Here is a 20,622-nt window from a genome sequence, read left to right on the forward strand (position 1 = left end):
AGAACGTTTAGCCGAAAAAATTAATGTCTATAAAAAAGATCTCTTTAAATTCTCTGAAGCATTCTTCGTTGCAATGTTGCGTTACGCTCTTCTGATAAATAACGTTACATGATCTCCACACAAATCGACCTCGCAATTTTCCTATCACGACTTCAATGATCTTTCGTCCTTTTGATCCTGTCCACCTACGCCACTGGACGTAGATTCCTCCTTCGCTATCATTGCCCTCCTCTTCCTAACCAGCCAATCTCTCTCCGCCGTTTTCCATCTCGTGGAGAAGTTTCTCGCTCGCGCTTACCGTCCGGCAGGATTCCGCAGTGATCCCCTCCGTATCCGGTCCCCACGGAAGGACGCGCGATAATCTGTATGTACGAGTTCTCTCGGCCGAGACGAGGAACATGACGACGGAGGCATAACGGTCTCCCCTGCTGTCCGAGGGAGAGCGCGAGAGGAAGAATCGGGAATGGTAGGAGGAGAGAAAAAGTGAAAAGTGTCCGGTGAGAGGATGGTGGGACGGGAGGCAAGGAGAAGATATAGATCCTAGAACGTTGCGCTCCGATGTGAGATTGACCGCGTTTAACATGCTGCTTCCTAGGAACGCCGCACAGCAAATCGTCTCGCGACGACTTGCTCCAATTGGGAGATACTTAGAATACTTAGAATACTTGACATTAATATAAGAGAGATAACGTCTGAAAGTATACGGCGATAATAAACATAATTGAGATTGGATTCGAGTAAGTTTCTGACGTGAAATGATATTGGATGTTTTATGCAATGCTAGTTATCGCGTACGCGTGTGTATTAGCGAATTTAATTACTCATTGCAATTAGAAAATATACCAATTAGAAATAGTAGCAAAGTAGGAGGAAAATTAAATAAGAGATTTGGGCAAAGATGACTAATATGATTTAAGACATCCAATAAAGAAAAAGATGAAAATTAATGAATTTGGCTAAAATATACAGGATGAGCCACTTTAATTAATCCAATATCTCAAAATCTGTAAATTCTAGAAAAAAACTTTTTAGACAAAAGTTTCCTTCTAAAACTTACGGGTTTTGAGATATTTGAGTCGATTAATTAAAATGGCCTGCCCTGTATAATAATTATTTCGTAAAGAAGAAAACGTGAAAAGAAAAGTGCGACGAATTAATCAAATTAGAGAGTTAGTTTACCTGATTAAAAACTGAAAATACATTTATTTAAAACGCAGTCATGTTCGAAATTTTAATTCTTAATTTGACATTCAAAGATTGATGCATATCTATAACGATAGTTATATAGCGAAAAAAATGAAAAGAAGTAAGCGAGACTAATTATTGCTGAAGAAGAAAAAAGTGAATGTACTCGGACATTACGTTGGTTAAAATTAGAGCAGATTAAACACAACTAAGATTCTTCATGATACCAACAGAAATTGTATTTTCACTGGTTAATGCATTTACAGAGGATATTTTTATTAAGCTTTAACAAAATAAAATATATAAATTATATACAATATACTATACATATTTTAAAATATTAAAATCTATTATTAAAATCAATTAGCCACATAAAAAAGTTCTTTTGCCATTAAATAAGTTAATTAATGATTTATAAATATGTAAAAATAAAAAAAATTAGAAAAATATTTTTATTATGCTACGTGATTTTCTTATTCTGATTACGTTAAAGCAAACAAGCAAAAAGATTTTATTTTCTCCAGTTACCGAGTCGTTAGCCAGAAATGCAAAATTCGGTGCAGGTGTCACGTATTACGGTTTTACGACCGTCCTCCACTTCCTCTCCTCCGACGAGCGCAGACAGAGAAGTGACTATGTAGGAAACTAATTAGGGAAGTGTCTTTAGTCATGTTTTGATTTTATTTATAGATATACATTGAAATTAATAATTAAATAAACTCATATTAACCAATGAAAATACATATACGCACATCCTATTGCGTAAATCTGTTAGAGAGTTTCGTGTTATATAATTAAAAAGACGATTAGTTAATTTCAACTTGCAAACTTAGAAATTAGTCATGTGATCGTTCAATTAGAGATCCTAAACTTTCTCGAATATCGCATATCACTTTAAAGAAATGATACTTCTAATTACGCTATAACTTAAAAAAATATCTTGATTGTAACATGTACATATGCATTTTAATCTGAAATTTACATAAACAAGTTGATATTATTCAACAATCGAATATTCTTCTGTCACATTAGTAAAATATTGTACAATATAATTGACAAAAATATAAAAGTATGATTATATATTAATGAAAAAATATTAAATAAAATAACTTTACGTAATGTGTTGTGACAAAATTGTAGTTTGCATGTTATGTATATATTGTGAATTGAAAGAGCTATTTTAATCGCTGAAGTATCTTTCTCTGAAATTTTTCAAAATTTTGTTATAATTATTCACCGCGTGAGGAACTTGCTTCTCAACTTGATAAGGCTGCGGGATATCAACCGGTACATTCATGTAGACCTTGACTGGGTGAGGCACCCTTTTCTCTATCATGTATGGCTGCGATACGGGTACTTTGATCTCGTAAGGAACGTGCTCGTAGACCGAGTACGGAATTTTCTTTTCTATTGTCACATCAGGTACCGGCACTTTCCTTTCCACGGTTACGATCTTCTCCTTCGGTTTATCCCAACTCGTGTCCTCATGGGACCATTCGCTTCTCGGGAATCTTTGCCAGGTGTCCGTCGTGCCCTTGAAATCAGTCTTCCTGGACCATGCATGAAAATCTTTGTCTCTCGTGCGTCGAGGCGCGAATGTCGAGTCTTGTGAATATCTGCTCCAATCGTCCGCGTCTTCTTCTGGTTCCACTTCATCGTTCACCGGCGATTCGCCGCTATCGCCAAAATCGTCATCTTCCTTCTTCTCTTTGCGCGGATCTTTTCTAACGTTGGAATAAGACTCGCGGATAAGTTTGGATTCCGTTGTAGTATTCCCGCCGTCGAGAGCCTTTTCTACTGCCCTCTCGGCCGCCCTTTCGGCTGCCTTTTCTACTGCGAGCTCGGCAGCTTTCTCGAGTTCCTCTTTACGACTCGCCGACGATGTAAGGGCAATCCCGAGGCACAAAAATGCTATTAGATACTTCCGCTGTTTAAAGAAATTTATTACGTAAAACTAAATTAAAAAAATATTCTTTAATATGTTTAATATATAATAAAATTTATTTATAGTATACTTTATATCAAATTTAAATGTTTAGATTTCTTTAACCATTAGATAATTTATTCTACAGACGGGATAGTGACATAAACTATAAAGTTTATTAAATTACAAAGAAAAATTAATATTACGATATAGAAACGGTCGAAATACCTGGTGTCCCATAATAGTGCCTTTGCGATCAAGACGATAGGTCGATCTATACTGAATCTAAACGGATAGGTATCCCACTATTATTTATACACCGTGGACGACTTTCGCCGGTTTAAGCAGCTGAATCTTTATAGCCTTGCAATACCTTATTCGTGACAATTATCTACGCTTAAACGATCATTATTGTTTTGCGGCATAATTACGAATGTTATACTGCTCATTTGCCAGGAATGAACCACGCTACCTACTGGTTTAAAGCCGAGGCAACACGTGAAACGCTTAATCACGACCCATCCCCTCGAGAAAAATGCAACAGTTTCCACGAAAAAGATTTTTTGCATCACGCTCCATTGCTCTATACAGACTAGTCTCTCATTGTCAGGATTTCTTACATTTCTTACTTACACATTATTTATCTCTATTAATATCAAAGTTACTGCTACTTTTTTTATAACCCTCGTAAAATATTTTATTTAATAATATCTAGTTTGCAATAACAATTTCTCATTATGAATTTAATTTTAAAGAATGTTTACAGAAAATGTTTTATTTCAATTTGTACTCTAATATTAAATCTCTTTACACACGCTTTAGATTTAATACAGAAAAATACGCGAATTAGATTTTAATAAAATAATAAGAACGTTCTGTGAAGTAGATTATTTGACAGGCGACAGATACTTGCCATTTACTCTCGCGTTCTAGTTCATTAATCTATGCGAGAAGAATGCTAGATTAACGACACTATTTACAAGTGGCCAATGAAAGCGAATGGACACTTTCTATGCCGAATCGTAAAACCAAATGATTCTTGCATCGCCATGTTCTTACCTTTTTCCAAAGTATTCAGTTACATTTTCCAACAAGCAGTAATCGTCTGGCGTTTTTCTCATCTTTCGCCGTATAAACTTCCGGTAATGACGGTTTTTCTGTTTTTCGGTTAACGTTTCGATACATCAAGTACCACGAATTATATAGATAATTGTGCAGATCTAAGTCTTGTGTTTATGTTTACAAACAAAGAACGTGCGTTTACGCGTATCGGGTACTTTCTTCTACAACAAATTGAGTAATTCGAACGAATTTCCCAGATTAGTAACACCAGTGAAACCGAAACCGAACCGGTGTAAAAGTGCTCTCCACACGTCTTGCCTTCTCGAAGTCGCACTTTCCCGCTTTGGCGGCGGTTGTATTAACCACTTAACTGCCTATATTTATACACGTTTCTCGAAACTTTCTTTTGATATTTCCCGGAGATATGAGAAAAAGAAGAACCCTCTTCGTCACCCGGCCAACGCGACAGCTCCAGCCAAGCGCTGTTTATACTATTCCGCTTTCGTTTAACTTTATCCCGCGCTGGTATTGTAACAATATAAAAAACATATCGCGCTAATGTTCGTCATATTTTTAATAATAATAATGCATCGAATCGTACGTAGATCGGACCGAGCAGTATCTTGACAACACGGAAGAGTCCAAGTGAAATCGTAACATATGCCGCTTCGGATACTTATTACGCGAACTATAATCATTTATTTCGTAAAGTTTGCACTCGCCGTAAAGAAAAGCATAAAGTGATATAAGCGCGACGTATAACCGCGTAATTGCCTAGCGTGCAAGTACATTAACTGCGACTCTATTCCGCACCTGGAAGTGTTCTGCGAAGAGTTTGGGATACACGATACAGATTTGGAAATGTCTTTCTCCGTCTGTAATATACTTGTTAATATTAAATCGGATCGTCAGAGTGAAAGTTGCTGAAGATTATAAATGTAGATTCTATGTTTCAAACGAGAAATAATTTAATTTTTATAATAACAGAAAACGGTATCGTTTCTCTAATAAATAGATAACATAATGCGCTTATTATTATCATCGAAATAAGCTCAGAATTGCAATCGTGCCAATCTACGCAAGTTACGCACTTACGTTCGTATTTATAGTAGCGTTTCTACTGAAGAACTCAGCGAAACCAATCTTGAAACGTGATATGAATTAATAATTTAATCTTGAAAGTCAATTTATCTTTGTTACGTCATACGCGATGCAACTGCAATTGAACGAGAAACTTAGAAAAGTATCTTGAGATATCGCCTTTTGTTTCTTGCGGTTTATTAATCAATTCTTGAAAGAAGCTTATTAATAGTTCTTGAATCTCGTAACATTTTTCCTGAGATTTAAAGAAAAATTAAATTAAATTAATCGGGACACTTTTGCGGCAATTTAGCCTGATTTTTTTAAGTTTTTAAAATTATTTCTTTATCAAAATCATACAAATTTCACTCATCATCTGTAAATCAAAAATTTGAAAATAACATGCATATAATTTTTCGATTAAAACAAAGATCAATTTTATTCTTCAAATAATAGTTGTAGTAATTCTTTTTAAATGGAGTAATTAAAAATGAACCATTTAAATTATCGTTGAAAGAAAGAAACAATTCGAGACAGTAAAAATAGGAATTTTTAATCAGATTTATATCAGATTAAAACAATTTTCTTATTAGCATTTAAAGAACGCTATTCTTTTATTCGAATCAGTTGTTATTTCAGATAATGCTAACAGGTCTACAAAGTCAAATGCAAAATATACAATAACAGCTTACTTATGAAAATTAGTTTAAAGTACAAGGAACAAAATATTCGACATATAGTTATTTCATAATACGTTAAATGTTTCGTAATTATGAGCTTGGTGTTTGTTGATAGAGACGCATTGTATAGAATGCCGCTTCGAGCTAGCAGCTAACAATCGGACTAATTGTTTGTAAGAAATAATAGCATTTCGATAGACAATACACAGAGTAGCACGCACTTACCTATCAATTTGAGTCTCGCCACGTAAATAACAACAAAGCTCGTGCAATTAATTTATTTCTGTTATTGACAATTGTACATTTCGTAAATTAAATTGTGATATTTAATTAAAATAAATTTGACTTAATAAAAAGATTACAAATTATTACAACTACTTATGTCACGTGAAATAGATGTTTTTTGTAGTACAAAAAAGAACGGACATTCCGTAATCACAATCACGGTCAATATCGACGGTTGACTGTTGTATTTTGCACCAATCAATTGCAACGTGTCATTCCGGTTGTAATTACGAGGCGGTGAAAGTAAACACGACTGATATTGAACTATGATAGAAAGAGTCTTTAATGGTTAAACGTATCGCAAGAAAATAACTGCAACTTACTCGATTGCATTCTATTGCTATCTTATCTGATCATTAGTGATCAATTATCTTTCTTTACGCGTTTCGGTGAAGTTGTTAATTGACAGCAATTATAGAGACAAGAATTAGGATCTATTACATTAAGTTCAACAGAAATATATTGAAATTTAAATCGAAATTTGGGATATTATGATTAGGTCGAAGCAATTTTTTTTATTAAACATCAAATGTTCATCTTTATAACGTTACAATAATTCACGGCAACACTATGCACTATGATAAAGAATATGATTCCGTCGATATGTACCGACATTGAGTGTAGTAAAAAATATTACAGAGATGGCGTTATACATACCTTCCACGTGCGTTCAAGAGTAAAAAATTTCGTAAATGTAAATAAATATTTCCTATAAGAAAATGTAATAACAAATGCTTTATTACTTATTTTAATTATTAACTATATTATGTTTAGCCTCGTGTTTAAGAGTCTGCCTATAAATCTTGTGTTTTTTTTTTCTAATTATTACATATCTTCGAACCGAGAAATGCCATGATTGAAGTACAAAGCCTCTGGCAGATACATTGTCATTTACATCCAATAATGATTTGTTTATTTTAATTTAATGAATCACTACCTTGATACTTTGCATCTATCGATATTTAACACCTCCGTCTATCGGCACCGCGCTCGGGATCTTAACCGGATAGGAAACGGGTTTTTCCACATTGATCTTTAAAGGATGATGAACGATTTTCTCGACTGGATAGGGCTGAGGTACGTGTATCGGTATCTTCACCGGTACCGGTATTCTTCGTTCTATGGGATACGGTTGCGCTACTGGGATCTTCACTTCATAATGTATCTTTCTTTCGATTGGATACGGTTTTGGGACGTACACCTTGACTGGGACAGGACGATCCACCGGAATTGTAACCGGATACGGAACCTCCTTGACGACCGGTACTGGCCGTGGTATTTTAATAGGAACTTTGACGAAGACCTTCACGGGATATGGTATTTTCTTTTCGATCGCGTACGGCTGTGGAACCGGCACTTTGACCGGATACAATATTCTCTTGATCACAGGATATCGGATAGTCTTCTCTACAGGGAACGGTACCGCGACTTTCTTTATGATCGTAACAGTTTTATCATCGTTATTTAATACTTGATAATTGTGTACGCTTTGTCCACTTTCCCCCCCGCTATTCAATTCAACACCGAAGGGGTTTTCGTATCCACCTACGAAGTCACGTTTAAAATGTTGAGCTGAAACGTGAGAGCCTGAAACTGAAAAATTATTTCTCGGATAAAAATTAGATTTAGTTTTATCAATTAAATCTTATCTAATAGATTACCTATATATATATTTAGAATTTATTAAACTATTTTAGTTTTAATTTGTTTGCTCGTTAATTGGCTTAAACTTCCCACATTATTTTGAGACATACGGCCTTGATTCTTGTTGTTTAATTTATAAATTATAAATTAATAATTTATAAAGTAATAAAGTTAGCGCTGTGCAAACGCTACCATGCACATATATATATATATATATATATATATATATATAGCAATATTGTAAAGAATTTATTAGATAAGTATACTTATCTAATAAACCTAGCGTTTACACAGCGCTAACTTTATTAAATATGTCAAAATACGTACATTGATTATCTTTAGGCTCCTCTTGTTCCGGTCTGAATACATTCGTGTTGTAAATGTTTTCTTCTGGGATATAATTGGCTCTACTTTGCCTTACGTGGAAAGGCATAATTTGATGAACATATCGTGCTGAGGGGAAGTGATCGTACTTGTATACGCGTCTATCATAGCTGTTCCGAATCGGAAGACTCATTGCAGTGGCCATAAAGAGTGGCAATAAAAACTTCGCGTGTCCCTGCAAACAGCAAAACCTAAGCAATTTCACAAATTTCTTCCACATTTTAGTATAGAATAAATAAACTCTATTTAAAGATAATTTTATATATTACATTTGCAACTTGAAGGCAAAAAGTTTTCCCTTTCAAAAAAACTTGCAATGCCTTATATAGTTATATTACATATAAATCGTTTGAATAAAATACAAATTAAGTCAATTATTTTAGAAAAAACTTGAATTATTATATTTTTATTAAATAAATCAGAGAAATTAATTTATGTCTTAAAAAATATACCATTAAATTTGGAACACAGCAATCAAACATATTCACGTTCTGTTTTATTTGTAATAATTTTTGTAAAAAAAGAAACGTGTGTTTAATGAAGTGAAAATAGGAGATTTTTCTTATTCTTGAAAAACTTTTTGTTTCCTGAAATAATTGATTCAATTATTTTAACATTAATAAATTTTTAAATATAGAAATCTATATTTTATAAAAAAGTAATATCACAAAATTAAAAAGAAAAAGAGTAAAACAGATTTATTATATAAAAATTGTTTTATATTATGCATCCTGTTGCACTCCAACGAAATTTTATTTTCGTATATCTAACACGAACACACTATTCGAGAAGAAAATTTGCACAATGACACAATTTAATTCTCGACCACTCGTTCACAGCACTGAATGTCCTAACAGCATACAAAGACGTACCCCATGTCCCATCTCGAACGAATTGATAGAGTGATCTCTTCTCTGGGAACAACCTCTTCTCTCTTCGAGCACGTTGCTCGAGTTAACAGTAAATAGATCAGTCGTATACTTTTACCATCTTATATATGTGCCATGGCTGCCAGAGGCGTGTTACTGATCTAGAAGCTGTACACGCGATGTCTTCTTCAAGAGGGGATGGATCACTTTCGCGATTCATTATATTCGCGCGACGAGAGTGAAAATATCTTTTTTCGCAACAATAAGAATCATCGGGAAAAACGCCAGCACACGCTCGTTCCAATCTATTTGTCCGTAAAGAGAGTGACGTTTTCTGTTCCAATAGCAAGAACCGTTCACTTCTTTTATGGAATCTCAACATTTTCTTGGACTGGTCATGATCTTGAATAAGAAACATTTAAGTCGCATATATCATACATACAAAATAAAAATATATATCTGTTATTTGAAAAAAAAAAAAACGTGATTAAAGAAAAAAGAAAAAGGTACAAATCTATAATTTAAAAAATGCATAATTTAAAAAAAATTGGGTTTAATAAAAATGACTTTCTAGTAAGAGAAATCCGATAGAAGCGATAAATCTTTAATAATATCAATTGCATATTGACAACAACGATCCTTATCGCTAAGCTTTATGTTCTGATGCGTGACGATGTCTTTACTGCCGGAAACATAATCGGTCACTTGAAAACGTAAATGCAACCATAAATCCGGCGAACTAAACTTCCCCGCTACGCATCGCTGCTTCTTCGAGATAAGCCGTCGTACGCAGAAAGTGAAAAGTGTCAAAGACCTTTTCACGTTGACGTGATTATGGGAACTTGCGCTGGGTAACCAGTTCCACGGCGATCGCTAAAAATGGTCTTTCGGCATTTCCCCAAAAATATCGTAATATTTGATGCAATTGACGCATAAATTAAGGAGCAGAGTGAGCTTCGCAATCATGGTGAACGAACGCCGATTAATTATACATTACATAAATGTTTTCATCGATTATACAATCAAAAACTAAATTTAGCTTTACTCAGGAGCGAGATATCTCGAGAGATATCTAATACCGATATTAATTAAATTATATAAATCATTCTCTTTAATGCGCGTACTTGTTTCTTACCGGATTACTTATTAGAGCATGCTACTAATCATAGACTCTTATCTGATACGGTAATCTAAACTTGTGCAAAGAGAACAAATCAATTACGTAGATTCACGTAAAATTATGTAGTTACACAGATTTTTGTTCGTAAGAGAGATAAAAAAAGAGATAACAGTAATATGTAGTTATGCAAATTTTTGTTCGTAATAAGAGAGATAAAAAGAAGAGGTAATAGTGGCAAAGGTGCGACACATTGCAATGTAATCGCACTTAAATGCAATCGTATATGAATAACGCGTTTTTTTCCTAACCATCGCGAGGAGAAAATGATGCTCTCATTGTTTCACATCGTGCACACATCGTTTTGTACGGATTTCGCGATGACCACGCGATCCTAACCGCGGTTCGTGGATCACAGATTTTCATTATCGTCTTTCAACGCGCTCGCGTGTCAGATATTTAACGCTCGAAAACAAACGCATTATCGTAATAATTAGTCGTACAATTTACACGTCATTACCCCGCGATTTCGCGAATATTGTTCGCGAATTTTTCATTATAAATCGCGAAAACAGAGAGAGTTTTGGTCGGATTGGATGGATTTTCTGTCGAAGAGCCACAGGCTTGGGAGAAACGCAACGCGATGCCGTGAAGCTTTCAAATCGTCAATTAACTTTTTAACGTGAGACCGCTTTTTCACCTGGTGATGTTACTGAGATTTTTCCGAATGAACATCCTCGCAAAGATTCATTGTATTAATTTCGAGGACAAGGAAGTCGAAAGCGGAAGCGTGTGGTACACTTTGAAAAGGTGCGCTTCACGCTTCCGGATATCTGGGATTATAACATAAATGCGCGAGATTCGTCAAGCGATAAAATGAAGGAGGAAGCGCATTAGTGCGCGCAAATACAAATATAAGAATAAATTTACTAAGTCTCTGCTTAGGATGCGCTTTTTAAATCACGTGTAGACGTAGCAACCGCTGTAATAATAGTAATTTTCCAGTCTCACACGTGATGGCCGTCTAGTTGAGAAGTCAGTCTTGCGAGACTAATCGCATGGTAATAATTCATATTTGAATGTGCTTTTCAATTATGGCTGTTTTCCATGCCGCGGTTAAACTCTCAGTTCTCTCGATGTACGCGTCTGAAACATTTGCCATTAGCAAGTCAGCAACTTATTTACTGGAAAGAAGAGAAGACGATTCGTAAATCGAAGATTCGTATAAGTTATTGCTAAACGCAATATTTGCGGATTGAAGCAAATAATCTTGGCGCGTAAACCTACCTTCATAATTAATGTTTTCTTAATAACGGCGGAACTACATATGTTTGTACGCTCGTAAACTTTCTTACATCTTTAATATATAGGTTTTGCCTTCACTCTCGAGATCACTCCGTTATTAGATACGTACTTTCTAGCGGATATAAGGCAGCAGAAGCAGCAGGAAAAATAACACTGTTTTAATAATATTTAATTATTATTTAATCTTCTGCCTTTTTATGTCTCCGCTTAATTTTAAGGCACTAACGCGATAATTATTACTGCGTTTAATCAATAAATCACGAAGATATAGCATTACATTATATAAAACGTGCAAAATAGAATGCGCGATAATAGAAACATGCAAAAATCGATAAATTACTATTATTGGTAATCTATACACGTCTTATTTACGATTTAGGTATGTACAATGTTATTTTACTTTGAACTGCATCGTGACTATTGATAACCCCGGTTTATATCCCGTACTAAAATTGCAACAAATTGTCGCTCACGATAGCAATTACAATAAAACGCCCCTATGCAGATGTCGATCACCGAGAGTACAAAGTGGATCATGATACGTTCGCGTCATTACTTTCGTTTATCGTAGATCATGTTCTCACAACGCAATTTAATGCATATTAGAGTACGAATTGCCGCTTTAACATTACCTGCAGTAACTACAGTCGATATTAGTTCTCACGTCCCAGATAATTAAGCTTTACCATAATGATTTAAGGTATCCACACATGATAGTGACACGAAATGAAGAAATAAGAAAATTGGATTTTAACGTTGAAATTATGCTCATTGTGCTTCAGGGTTATAATAATTAAACAAAATTGTAGCTTTTAGGCATTAGTTCTATTTTTGTGTAACAAATAAGTTTTAAAAGATTAGATCTCGTATAAGCTGCCCAGAGCATGAACTGAACTCGTCAATATTTTGTGTAACTTGATGAAAAAAACTAATTTAATTAGGAAAGTGTTGAATGTCTTCATTTTGTATCAGCAAATGTGAAAATGACTAGCTGCTTTACCGGTTACTGTCGTTGAAAGCAGTTGAGAGAAACACCGTTTCTTCTGATAGACGGCGACTCCTCTCCGAAGACACTCGTTCAATGTACGATTCTTCAATTTAATTTCTTAAACATTAACGACTGATAAGATCAACTCATATAAGAATTTTTACGCTATTAAATAATGGTTCGACCGTACACAATAAAAACTTATTATTTAAATAAATTTAAATTTTAACGTTTAAAAGTTTTATTAAACTTCTAAAATTCGGCATATCTGTGGAAATTAATTTCTTGATTCTAAGTGCGGCATTTAACGATGCGAACGTGCGTGGGCAGCTCGCTTCAAATTAAAACGAATATCACACCAAATGTCAAATAACTGGCTTTGAGATCCTCTCACTCTAAGTGATTAGGTGATAGGAAATTTCGTAATAGAATTACTAACCGCGAAGGATAAACATAAGGATGGCGAAATTTAAATTATTAGTTTGGTTAACACGATTTTATTTTAAAAATGAAATTTTCTTAATTCAAATTATTGAATTAAATTTCGTAATTCTTCATGGAACACTCATAAACATAATTACATACGAGAGCTGATCTGTCTTCTTTTATTATAAGTATTATACTAATCACAAACGATCGGAAATTTAATCTTTTGTTGTGATTAAATGTCAAGTTAAATTTTTATTCAAATGAAGACGAGCTGTTTAATTTACATAAAGAGAAGAAAACCATAAATCATGAATATAATTTAAAATCCGTCAAAACTCTGACATTTAAACAAGCTACTAGCCTTCTCACGTTACGCTACGGCGTTCGTGATCTTAAGATCTTAGCGGAGCGCAATATTTTTTAACGAAGGGCAGTGTGACGTCGTTCGCTCCGCGTAATTGTCTTTAGATGGAACGGTTTCGCGAGTCAAGGCGAAGAGGTGCGGCGGGACAGATAGAGGAAGCGAAAGGACACCGGTGGGCCTGGAAAACGGACGAAAGGGGAAGTAGACTTCGCGGCAGCGCGCGATCTTTCTCGGCGACGGCGAAGGGGAGAGACTCTTACTTTCAGCCTCGGCGTCGCGTGCGCTAATGGCCGCGATTGCGTAACCCGTTCCCGTGCTCGCAGCGGCGGAGACGAGCACGTAAGTCGTTGCCTCAAGTCGTGAGTCAAGTGGCAAAGCCAACGTGCGCGCCGCTCCGCGACCGAAGTGGGTCGTGCAGAAATTAGTCGCGGATGCATCGGCTTCACCTCCGGCAAACGGTACCGCGATGGGCGCCAGGGGAACCTCTGCCGCAACGAAACGCGGCAAGGATTGGGTAACGAAGGCCGGGATAACGAGGAATAATCGAAGATCGACTGCTCCGTTCGCCCTTTCGGGCTTCTTCACTCCGTTGCGCCTTCGATGCGGCGCCGGTTCATCGTAAATCGATACAATGAGATGAAGCGGAACACCTTCTATTCTCTCTTTTCTCTTCGCGTTTTGCAAGGAGATTCTCCATCAGATTTATATATTTAAATTTAAGAGCTCGCATAAATTTTTTTTACAAGAATATTAGTAAGAATCAATGAAGTGCATTCGTTAAATTGCTACTCGAGCACTTCCTGCTCGAGAATGGTTATTTTATACTTTGCAACGTTGAAAACTTTATGAGAAAATTTGACCGAAAAGGTCACGGCATTGATGACAATTAAAATCACGAAAGATAGCATACACGCGTGAATAATGTATTAATTACATCCGAATATGTTTTCATTGAGCTTCCCAAACTTTGGAAATATTTTCCCTGGCTTCGTTACATCAGTTTAGTTTTTCAGATTAAGATGGTAACTTCTCTGCGGGGGAAAATAGAACCCCCACTATGGGAATTCACTCAGATTTTCATGTTTCCCGGGGGAAATTCTGAGAATATAGGATAATGAAGGTCGAAGTAATAAATTTAGTTAAACATTGATTATACCGTATTATATATGCATTTTCCTCAAGGTTTTATTGTGCACATCAACTTTTAATTTAATATCCTCTAAAGCATCGGTAAATTTATATATTATACACAAGATAAAATAGAACAATAATATAAAACAATTACTGATTTACTGATTCTATAAAAATTTAATTTGTTATTGCTGATTTCGTAAATAATAATTAAAAAGTAAAAAATTGAAATTTTTTACCCTGGTGCAGAGTAGATTACGAACAAGGTTATTGATTTAGCGAAAATTCGTTGTCGCCGCAAACTGAGTCGACAACCATCATTTAATTTCGTGCTGTCGATAGAATACAATGACATTTATCAATAACGAATAGAAAAAAGCAGAGGTCTAAGATAGTTTGAAAAGTTGGCATTAATCTCGAGATTTTTCCTTGATAAATAATAATTTTAATTTTTATATTTTTCATACATTTTTTTAGTCAATATTAATATTAAATCTATATATTACGTACATAATATTACATAATAATATATATAGCATGTACATATATATTAAGTTGTCAAAAATTCCACAATTGCGCACATTTTTAACATGTTTTTTTTTATCAATTCTTTATTTTTTATCAATTTTTTTATTTTTCCTTTTAGAAAAAAAGAAATATATAGGAGCTAAGGAAAATGAGTAGATTACACACATAAGACACACTAATGCGCAATTACTTTACATTAATATTTATTTTATTTTCCGTACAAAAATACATATACTTTGCTAATATCGGTACAAAAGTAAGACAAGCGAGCTGCTCTCGAGCGAATATCGCTGAAGACGAGTACATCCCTACTGGTCATTCGTTCTTCCTAACTGGCACACGTCGCCGTGCCGCGTCCTCGTTGCGATCGGATTCGTAGGTACGATGGCCCGGTACGCGATCGTCTACCGGAGATCGTCCTCGATTCCGATCCAGGTACAAAGTGGCAGATATCGCTGCGCCGCACGGCAACGTTTCGGATCGGTAACCTTCGTAATCTAAGACAAGGTCCTCGCGGCTATCCGTCGTTGTCGCGGCTGGGGTTTCTTGCACGACGACGATGGATAACCAGCCGGGAGGTAGCGACATTAGTGGTGACCGTAGTCGCCACCCTCGTATCCACCATCGTATCCACCACCGTATCCACCGCCGTATCCACCGCTGTAGTAACCGCCGTGATGTTGCTCGTGATGGACGGGCACAGCCACCGGCACTTTAACAGGATAGGGGACGGGCTTCTCCACGGGGTAGGGGACAGGTTTCTCGATGTGAACGGGGTACGGCCTGTCGACTGGGACCTTGACTGCTACAGGCACGGGTCTCTCGACGGGGTAAGGTATGTGCTTCTCGACCGGATATGGCTGAGGTACTGGTACTTTGACCGGGACTGGCACATGCTTTTCGATATGAACGGGATATGGCCTGTCAACCGGAACTTTCACGGGGTAGGGAACGGGTTTCTCAACGGGATAGGGGACAGGTTTCTCGATGTGGACGGGGTAGGGCTTGGGCACAGGAACGTGGATGGGACGGTCGACCGGGACTTTGACGGGATAGGGGACGAGCTTCTCGACGGGGTAGGGCTGAGGTACGTGGACTGGGACCTTCACTGGTACTGGAACTGGCTTCTCGACGGGGTAGGGCTGCGGCACTGGTACTTTTACCGGTACGTGAATGTGTTTCTCAACGGGATACGGCTGCGGTACGTAGACCTTGACCGGGTAGGGACGGTCGACCGGTACGTGGACCGGATAGGGAACTTTCTTCTCCACCGGATAGGGCTGGGGCACGTGTACGGGCACCTTCACGAGGACCTTGACTGGATAGGGCACGTGCTTCTCAACGGGGTAGGGTTGCGGAACGGGCACTTTGACGGGAACTGGCACCGGCTTTTCTACCGGATAGGGGACGTGTTTCTCCACGGGGTAGGGGACGGCGACGCTCTTCACAACGGTCACGGTCTTTACGTGGTGATCATGACCACCGTCGATGTATCCTCCGCCAATATATCCTCCGTATCCTCCGTATCCTCCGTGTCCGCCGTATCCGCCGTATCCACCGCCTACATCAAGGCCGATGTGTCCGCCAGATCCAATATCGTATCCGCCGTCATAACCGTAACCGTAGCCAAGACCAAGCAGGCCTCGCTTCTCTTGCTTCTTCTCGGACTTCTCCGCCGATTTCTCGACTTTCGCGGTCTCCTCCGACAGCACTGTCGTAACCACGAGGGTGGCAACCGCCACGTAAACCTGAAAAAAAAACGCAATGTCGTTTACTCTCACGCTCGGTGTAAAATAATGTCAGTGTTACGATTTATTAACGCAATCGAGATCGGCCAGTCGACGCAACGCAATCTCTGAATGACGCACATCGAAGAACTGGTTGCAAAAATATTGCATCCGCGAGGTTGAACCTTTCTACTAATAACGTATGCAATAACGCACATTCGTGTCTCTGATATCGTCGCAAAACGTGAGAATTTAATACGAGGTATGTTTTACATAATATTCTAGATGAATATGAACAATTAGATAAATGTTCATATTCATCTAGAATATTCGTCTAGAATATTCTAGAATCATCTAAAATATTCATAGATACATATCATAGGTATCATCTTCGCGCTTCAATAAAAATCTATTCTGATCCATATAATTATAATGCACATATACATCACCGCACGATGTAGTAGATATCCTCTCCAAACTCTAACAAAAGCTTAGAAATAAATAGAACCCAAATGCTGCGATAAAATATATTAAATATGAAGACGATTCGTTCACTTCGCAATAAAGTGAAACTGCTTTAAGAATCGCGTAACCGTCGACGTTGGTAAATTGCGGAATGTCCGGTCAAAAAAAGAAAAAGAAAACACTTCTCGAGCAACTTATTCGCGGAATCCCTTAACGCGTTTTTTTTTACGAATCCATCGCCACGAGGATTCTCCCTCGAACGATTCACACCCCCAATTATTCCGAGATTCTCCGTCGTCTCGTTCACTTTTCGTAGGTGCCCTTTATCTATTCGGGCACCTCTTCGGTACACGGTTTCTCGGACGAGTTTCCCGAAGAGTCTCCGCGACGACCGGGCGAAAGGTATCGACGAGCGAAAAGTGTCGACTACGACGACGGTGGACGTACCAGGATTCTCATTTTTGCTCTCGCGATGTTCCGGGTGCGTCCAGGAGTGAACTGGATGCTGATTGCCGTCGATTCCTGGCCTTATATACGCGGCACACTTTCGCCTTCGCCACCCGGGGGCCCGTCGGGTCCGGGGCCCGAAGTCGTATACCCCCACGTTACACCTCTTTGTTCAGCTATGACGACGACGCGGTCCCACCGTCCCGAGCGACCACCACTCCCCTTTGGGACAGACGCCCCACTCCCCCTCCCCTATACGAATACGCGGAGTCGCGAAGAAAACGCTCCTCTCCTTCTTCAACGAACGGGTTTTTCGTCCTCTTCCTCCTTCGTCGACCGCTCGTACGAGTGCTTGACTTCTTTTTTTTTTCCTCTCGTCGCATATCTTTGCAAGGTACCTTGGCTGCGCTTTGGTTTTATACGATACTTTCTCTGTGGAAACGACGGACATACCGATCGTTACCGCCGTGGACTCCCCTTGGTGTCGGAAGCTGCCGACGGGACATCGATCGTGTCCGCGTGCCTTCCCAGTTCGGGCAAACGCCCAGATTAACCCAGTACGTGAAAAGTCGCCTCTTCGCACGTAACGCCCCGAGAATCCGGCTTGAACGGGTCACGATCCGTTTACCGGCAAATCTGTCAGCCGATACGGATATATCGGGTAGAAACGCGTCAATCCAGCGAGCTGCCTCGTCGACTGTCACCGTGCCGTTTATGTCTCGCGGGAGAGATTTATACGTCGATACGAGTTAAATAAAATTTCGTTGAAAATCAAGTTTTGTCGATTTTGGTGTTACATCCGACGACGTTCCATTAATTTTCCTAACTTGGGACTATCCCCGTTTCGCAGTTAAAGTGCGCTCGAATCGAGCTTTCGACTTTTACTACATCACATGTCGCAGTTTCTCGAAGTAGAGTTACCCCGCGACTGGAACGGAAATCGGCAAAACCCTTCCGGGGGATTGAATCACAACCATCGAAACGCGCAATCTTCGATTGCGCGTTTTGCGAAACTTGGTATTTTATTGCCATGAACTATGCACGATCTCTTGTCTTATCGAATATGGGAGAACTGTATATTCTCAATGAAATTTATTAATATATCTTTGTTTCAACGCTCTTTTCATCTCGATCTACGATAAATTACACAAGCTATCTATATACATTATCGAGTATATACGAGTACATATACGAGTATCGAGTATCTATATATTATATACGTAGGACATTGACATATACCAACCTAGTTTCTCCGTCAGCAAATTATACTAATTTCCTATCCTTTTCCTACAATTTCGTGTTCGCAAGAATGCATAATTCACATTCCAGTGTTACGTCTGGTCTCCTCTGTATGTCTTCGACATTGTAAATTTCCCGCTTTCCACTCTGCCGCTTCCGAATAGCTTAAAATACTGTAGAAATGTTACTTCTTCTGTTTTATTATTTTAGTCATGATTTCAAATTTATGGGATACACGTGGTTCCCCAAGATATTCAAGTCTCAATTCGTTATATATTTCAGTTATTCGTTAAGAAAAAAGTATGTTTAAAAAGAATACCTATTTAGTAGATTTCAGCCTCAATAATGAGAAATTTACATTTAACTCGGTAAATGACTAAAAGCGAGAGCAGTTTCTCGAATTGCACAGAATTTCCTTTCATTTTCTATCATCTTTCCCCGCTAAACCTATACGCCGATCGCACTGACGCAACGTGACGCATGTTTCAGCTACGTGCCGTTCAATACGTCATTTTTCGTGGCGATCGACTGCAACGGTCACGCGAATCGCGCGCGGATCAACGTCGTCATTCATCCTCTCTCCCTTTCGCCATTACCGTTCCGTTTTCGTCCTCACCTCGCCCGCGTACGCGCCGCGGTGCCCAACGCCTCGCAACGGCGCCACGTAATAGCGTACATGCATACAGATACAGACGCATACAAACGGGGCGCGCAGCACTTGGCTAGAATTTATCTCCTGCCGATCTCGTGGGTGTACACCCATTGCTCCCTTTCGTGGGACCCGCGGTCCCACGTCACGATCTCGCTCCAACGCTCAACGGTCGGCCGGTAAAGTTCCGTTTTCCTCCTCCTCCTCCTCCTCCTCCGCCTCCGCCTCGCAAGCGGCCAAGTATGTCGATGTTTACGGGACGTGATCACCTTACGCGACAACGCCGTGTGGTATTACTATATCAACTCCACCCAGCAAATGATACCGCGGAAATCCACGCACGGGGTTACAAGTTGTTTTTTCACGGGCGAAAGCGAACGTGTTCCGCAATGCGGAATGAAGGAAGAGGAAAAGAGATTCCTTTTTCCATCGAGAGATACAATTTCGCGCGCTTTAATTCGTCATATAACAGTGAAGAATCGGAGACAAAAGCTCTCGAAAGTGGTTTCATAATTTGACTTACAGAAAGAACTGATTTTCTACTAGAAAAGATAATAGAACTTGAATTAAAATGAGAGAAAGTGAATCGATGAGTAAGCTTCCAATATAAAATGCATTTATTTTACAAAAAATTAATTAAGGATCTGCACATGTTGATTATAAGATTAATACAGTATTAAAAGAATTTACATAAAAATGTTCTTAGTGCATATCTTCTTCCCTATTTGTATTTTTTATTTGCTTCCGTTATGTCATATTCGAATTCACTCTCGTTCTTCTGGCTATTAATTAAAACTAACGAGAAGTGCTCTGATTTTAATGAAGCTTCTCATAAGAGGCTACCGTTTTTCTGACTGAAAAACTGCATCAAAGTGATCCAGACTGCCTGACGATGCCTGCCATTCAGGGCGAAGGCCTCACCTCGACTCCGTTCAACCGTGTAACCCAATTCAATCGCGTTTCTTCGCTGAACGATTCTTTCCCCTTGAATATCGATATACGACGCCTCGTTTTAAAGCGTCTCTCCCGCGATGTCATTTAGATGCGCTCGCCCACCTGTGAAGTGTGGGCAGACAAGAAAGGTTAATCGATAAAAATTTACCAGTAAAAGCAGCCGCAA

At 38.2% G+C, this 20,622-nt stretch overlaps 2 protein-coding genes across 2 annotated transcripts in view; one reads left to right on the forward strand and one right to left on the reverse strand.

The window, feature by feature from the left end:
* The window catches only part of LOC112456751 (angiotensin-converting enzyme-like), a 48,618-nt gene that overhangs the window by 13,613 nt on the left and 14,383 nt on the right, over positions 1-20,622 (forward strand). The gene's annotated exons all lie outside the window — the stretch shown is intronic.
* On the reverse strand, positions 15,123-17,991 carry LOC112456753 (proline-rich protein 4-like). Its single transcript, XM_025019487.1, has 2 exons — positions 17,615-17,991; positions 15,123-16,723 (listed from the first exon to the last, which is right to left on the reverse strand). The coding sequence occupies exons 1-2, from the start codon at positions 17,624-17,626 to the stop codon at positions 15,563-15,565; spliced, it is 1,173 nt and encodes a 390-aa protein (XP_024875255.1). The 5' UTR covers positions 17,627-17,991; the 3' UTR covers positions 15,123-15,562.

Source organism: Temnothorax curvispinosus, unplaced genomic scaffold (genome assembly GCF_003070985.1).
Source record: "Temnothorax curvispinosus isolate PA1 unplaced genomic scaffold, ASM307098v1 QBEX01007135.1, whole genome shotgun sequence".
NCBI classification, from domain to species: domain Eukaryota; kingdom Metazoa; phylum Arthropoda; class Insecta; order Hymenoptera; family Formicidae; genus Temnothorax; species Temnothorax curvispinosus.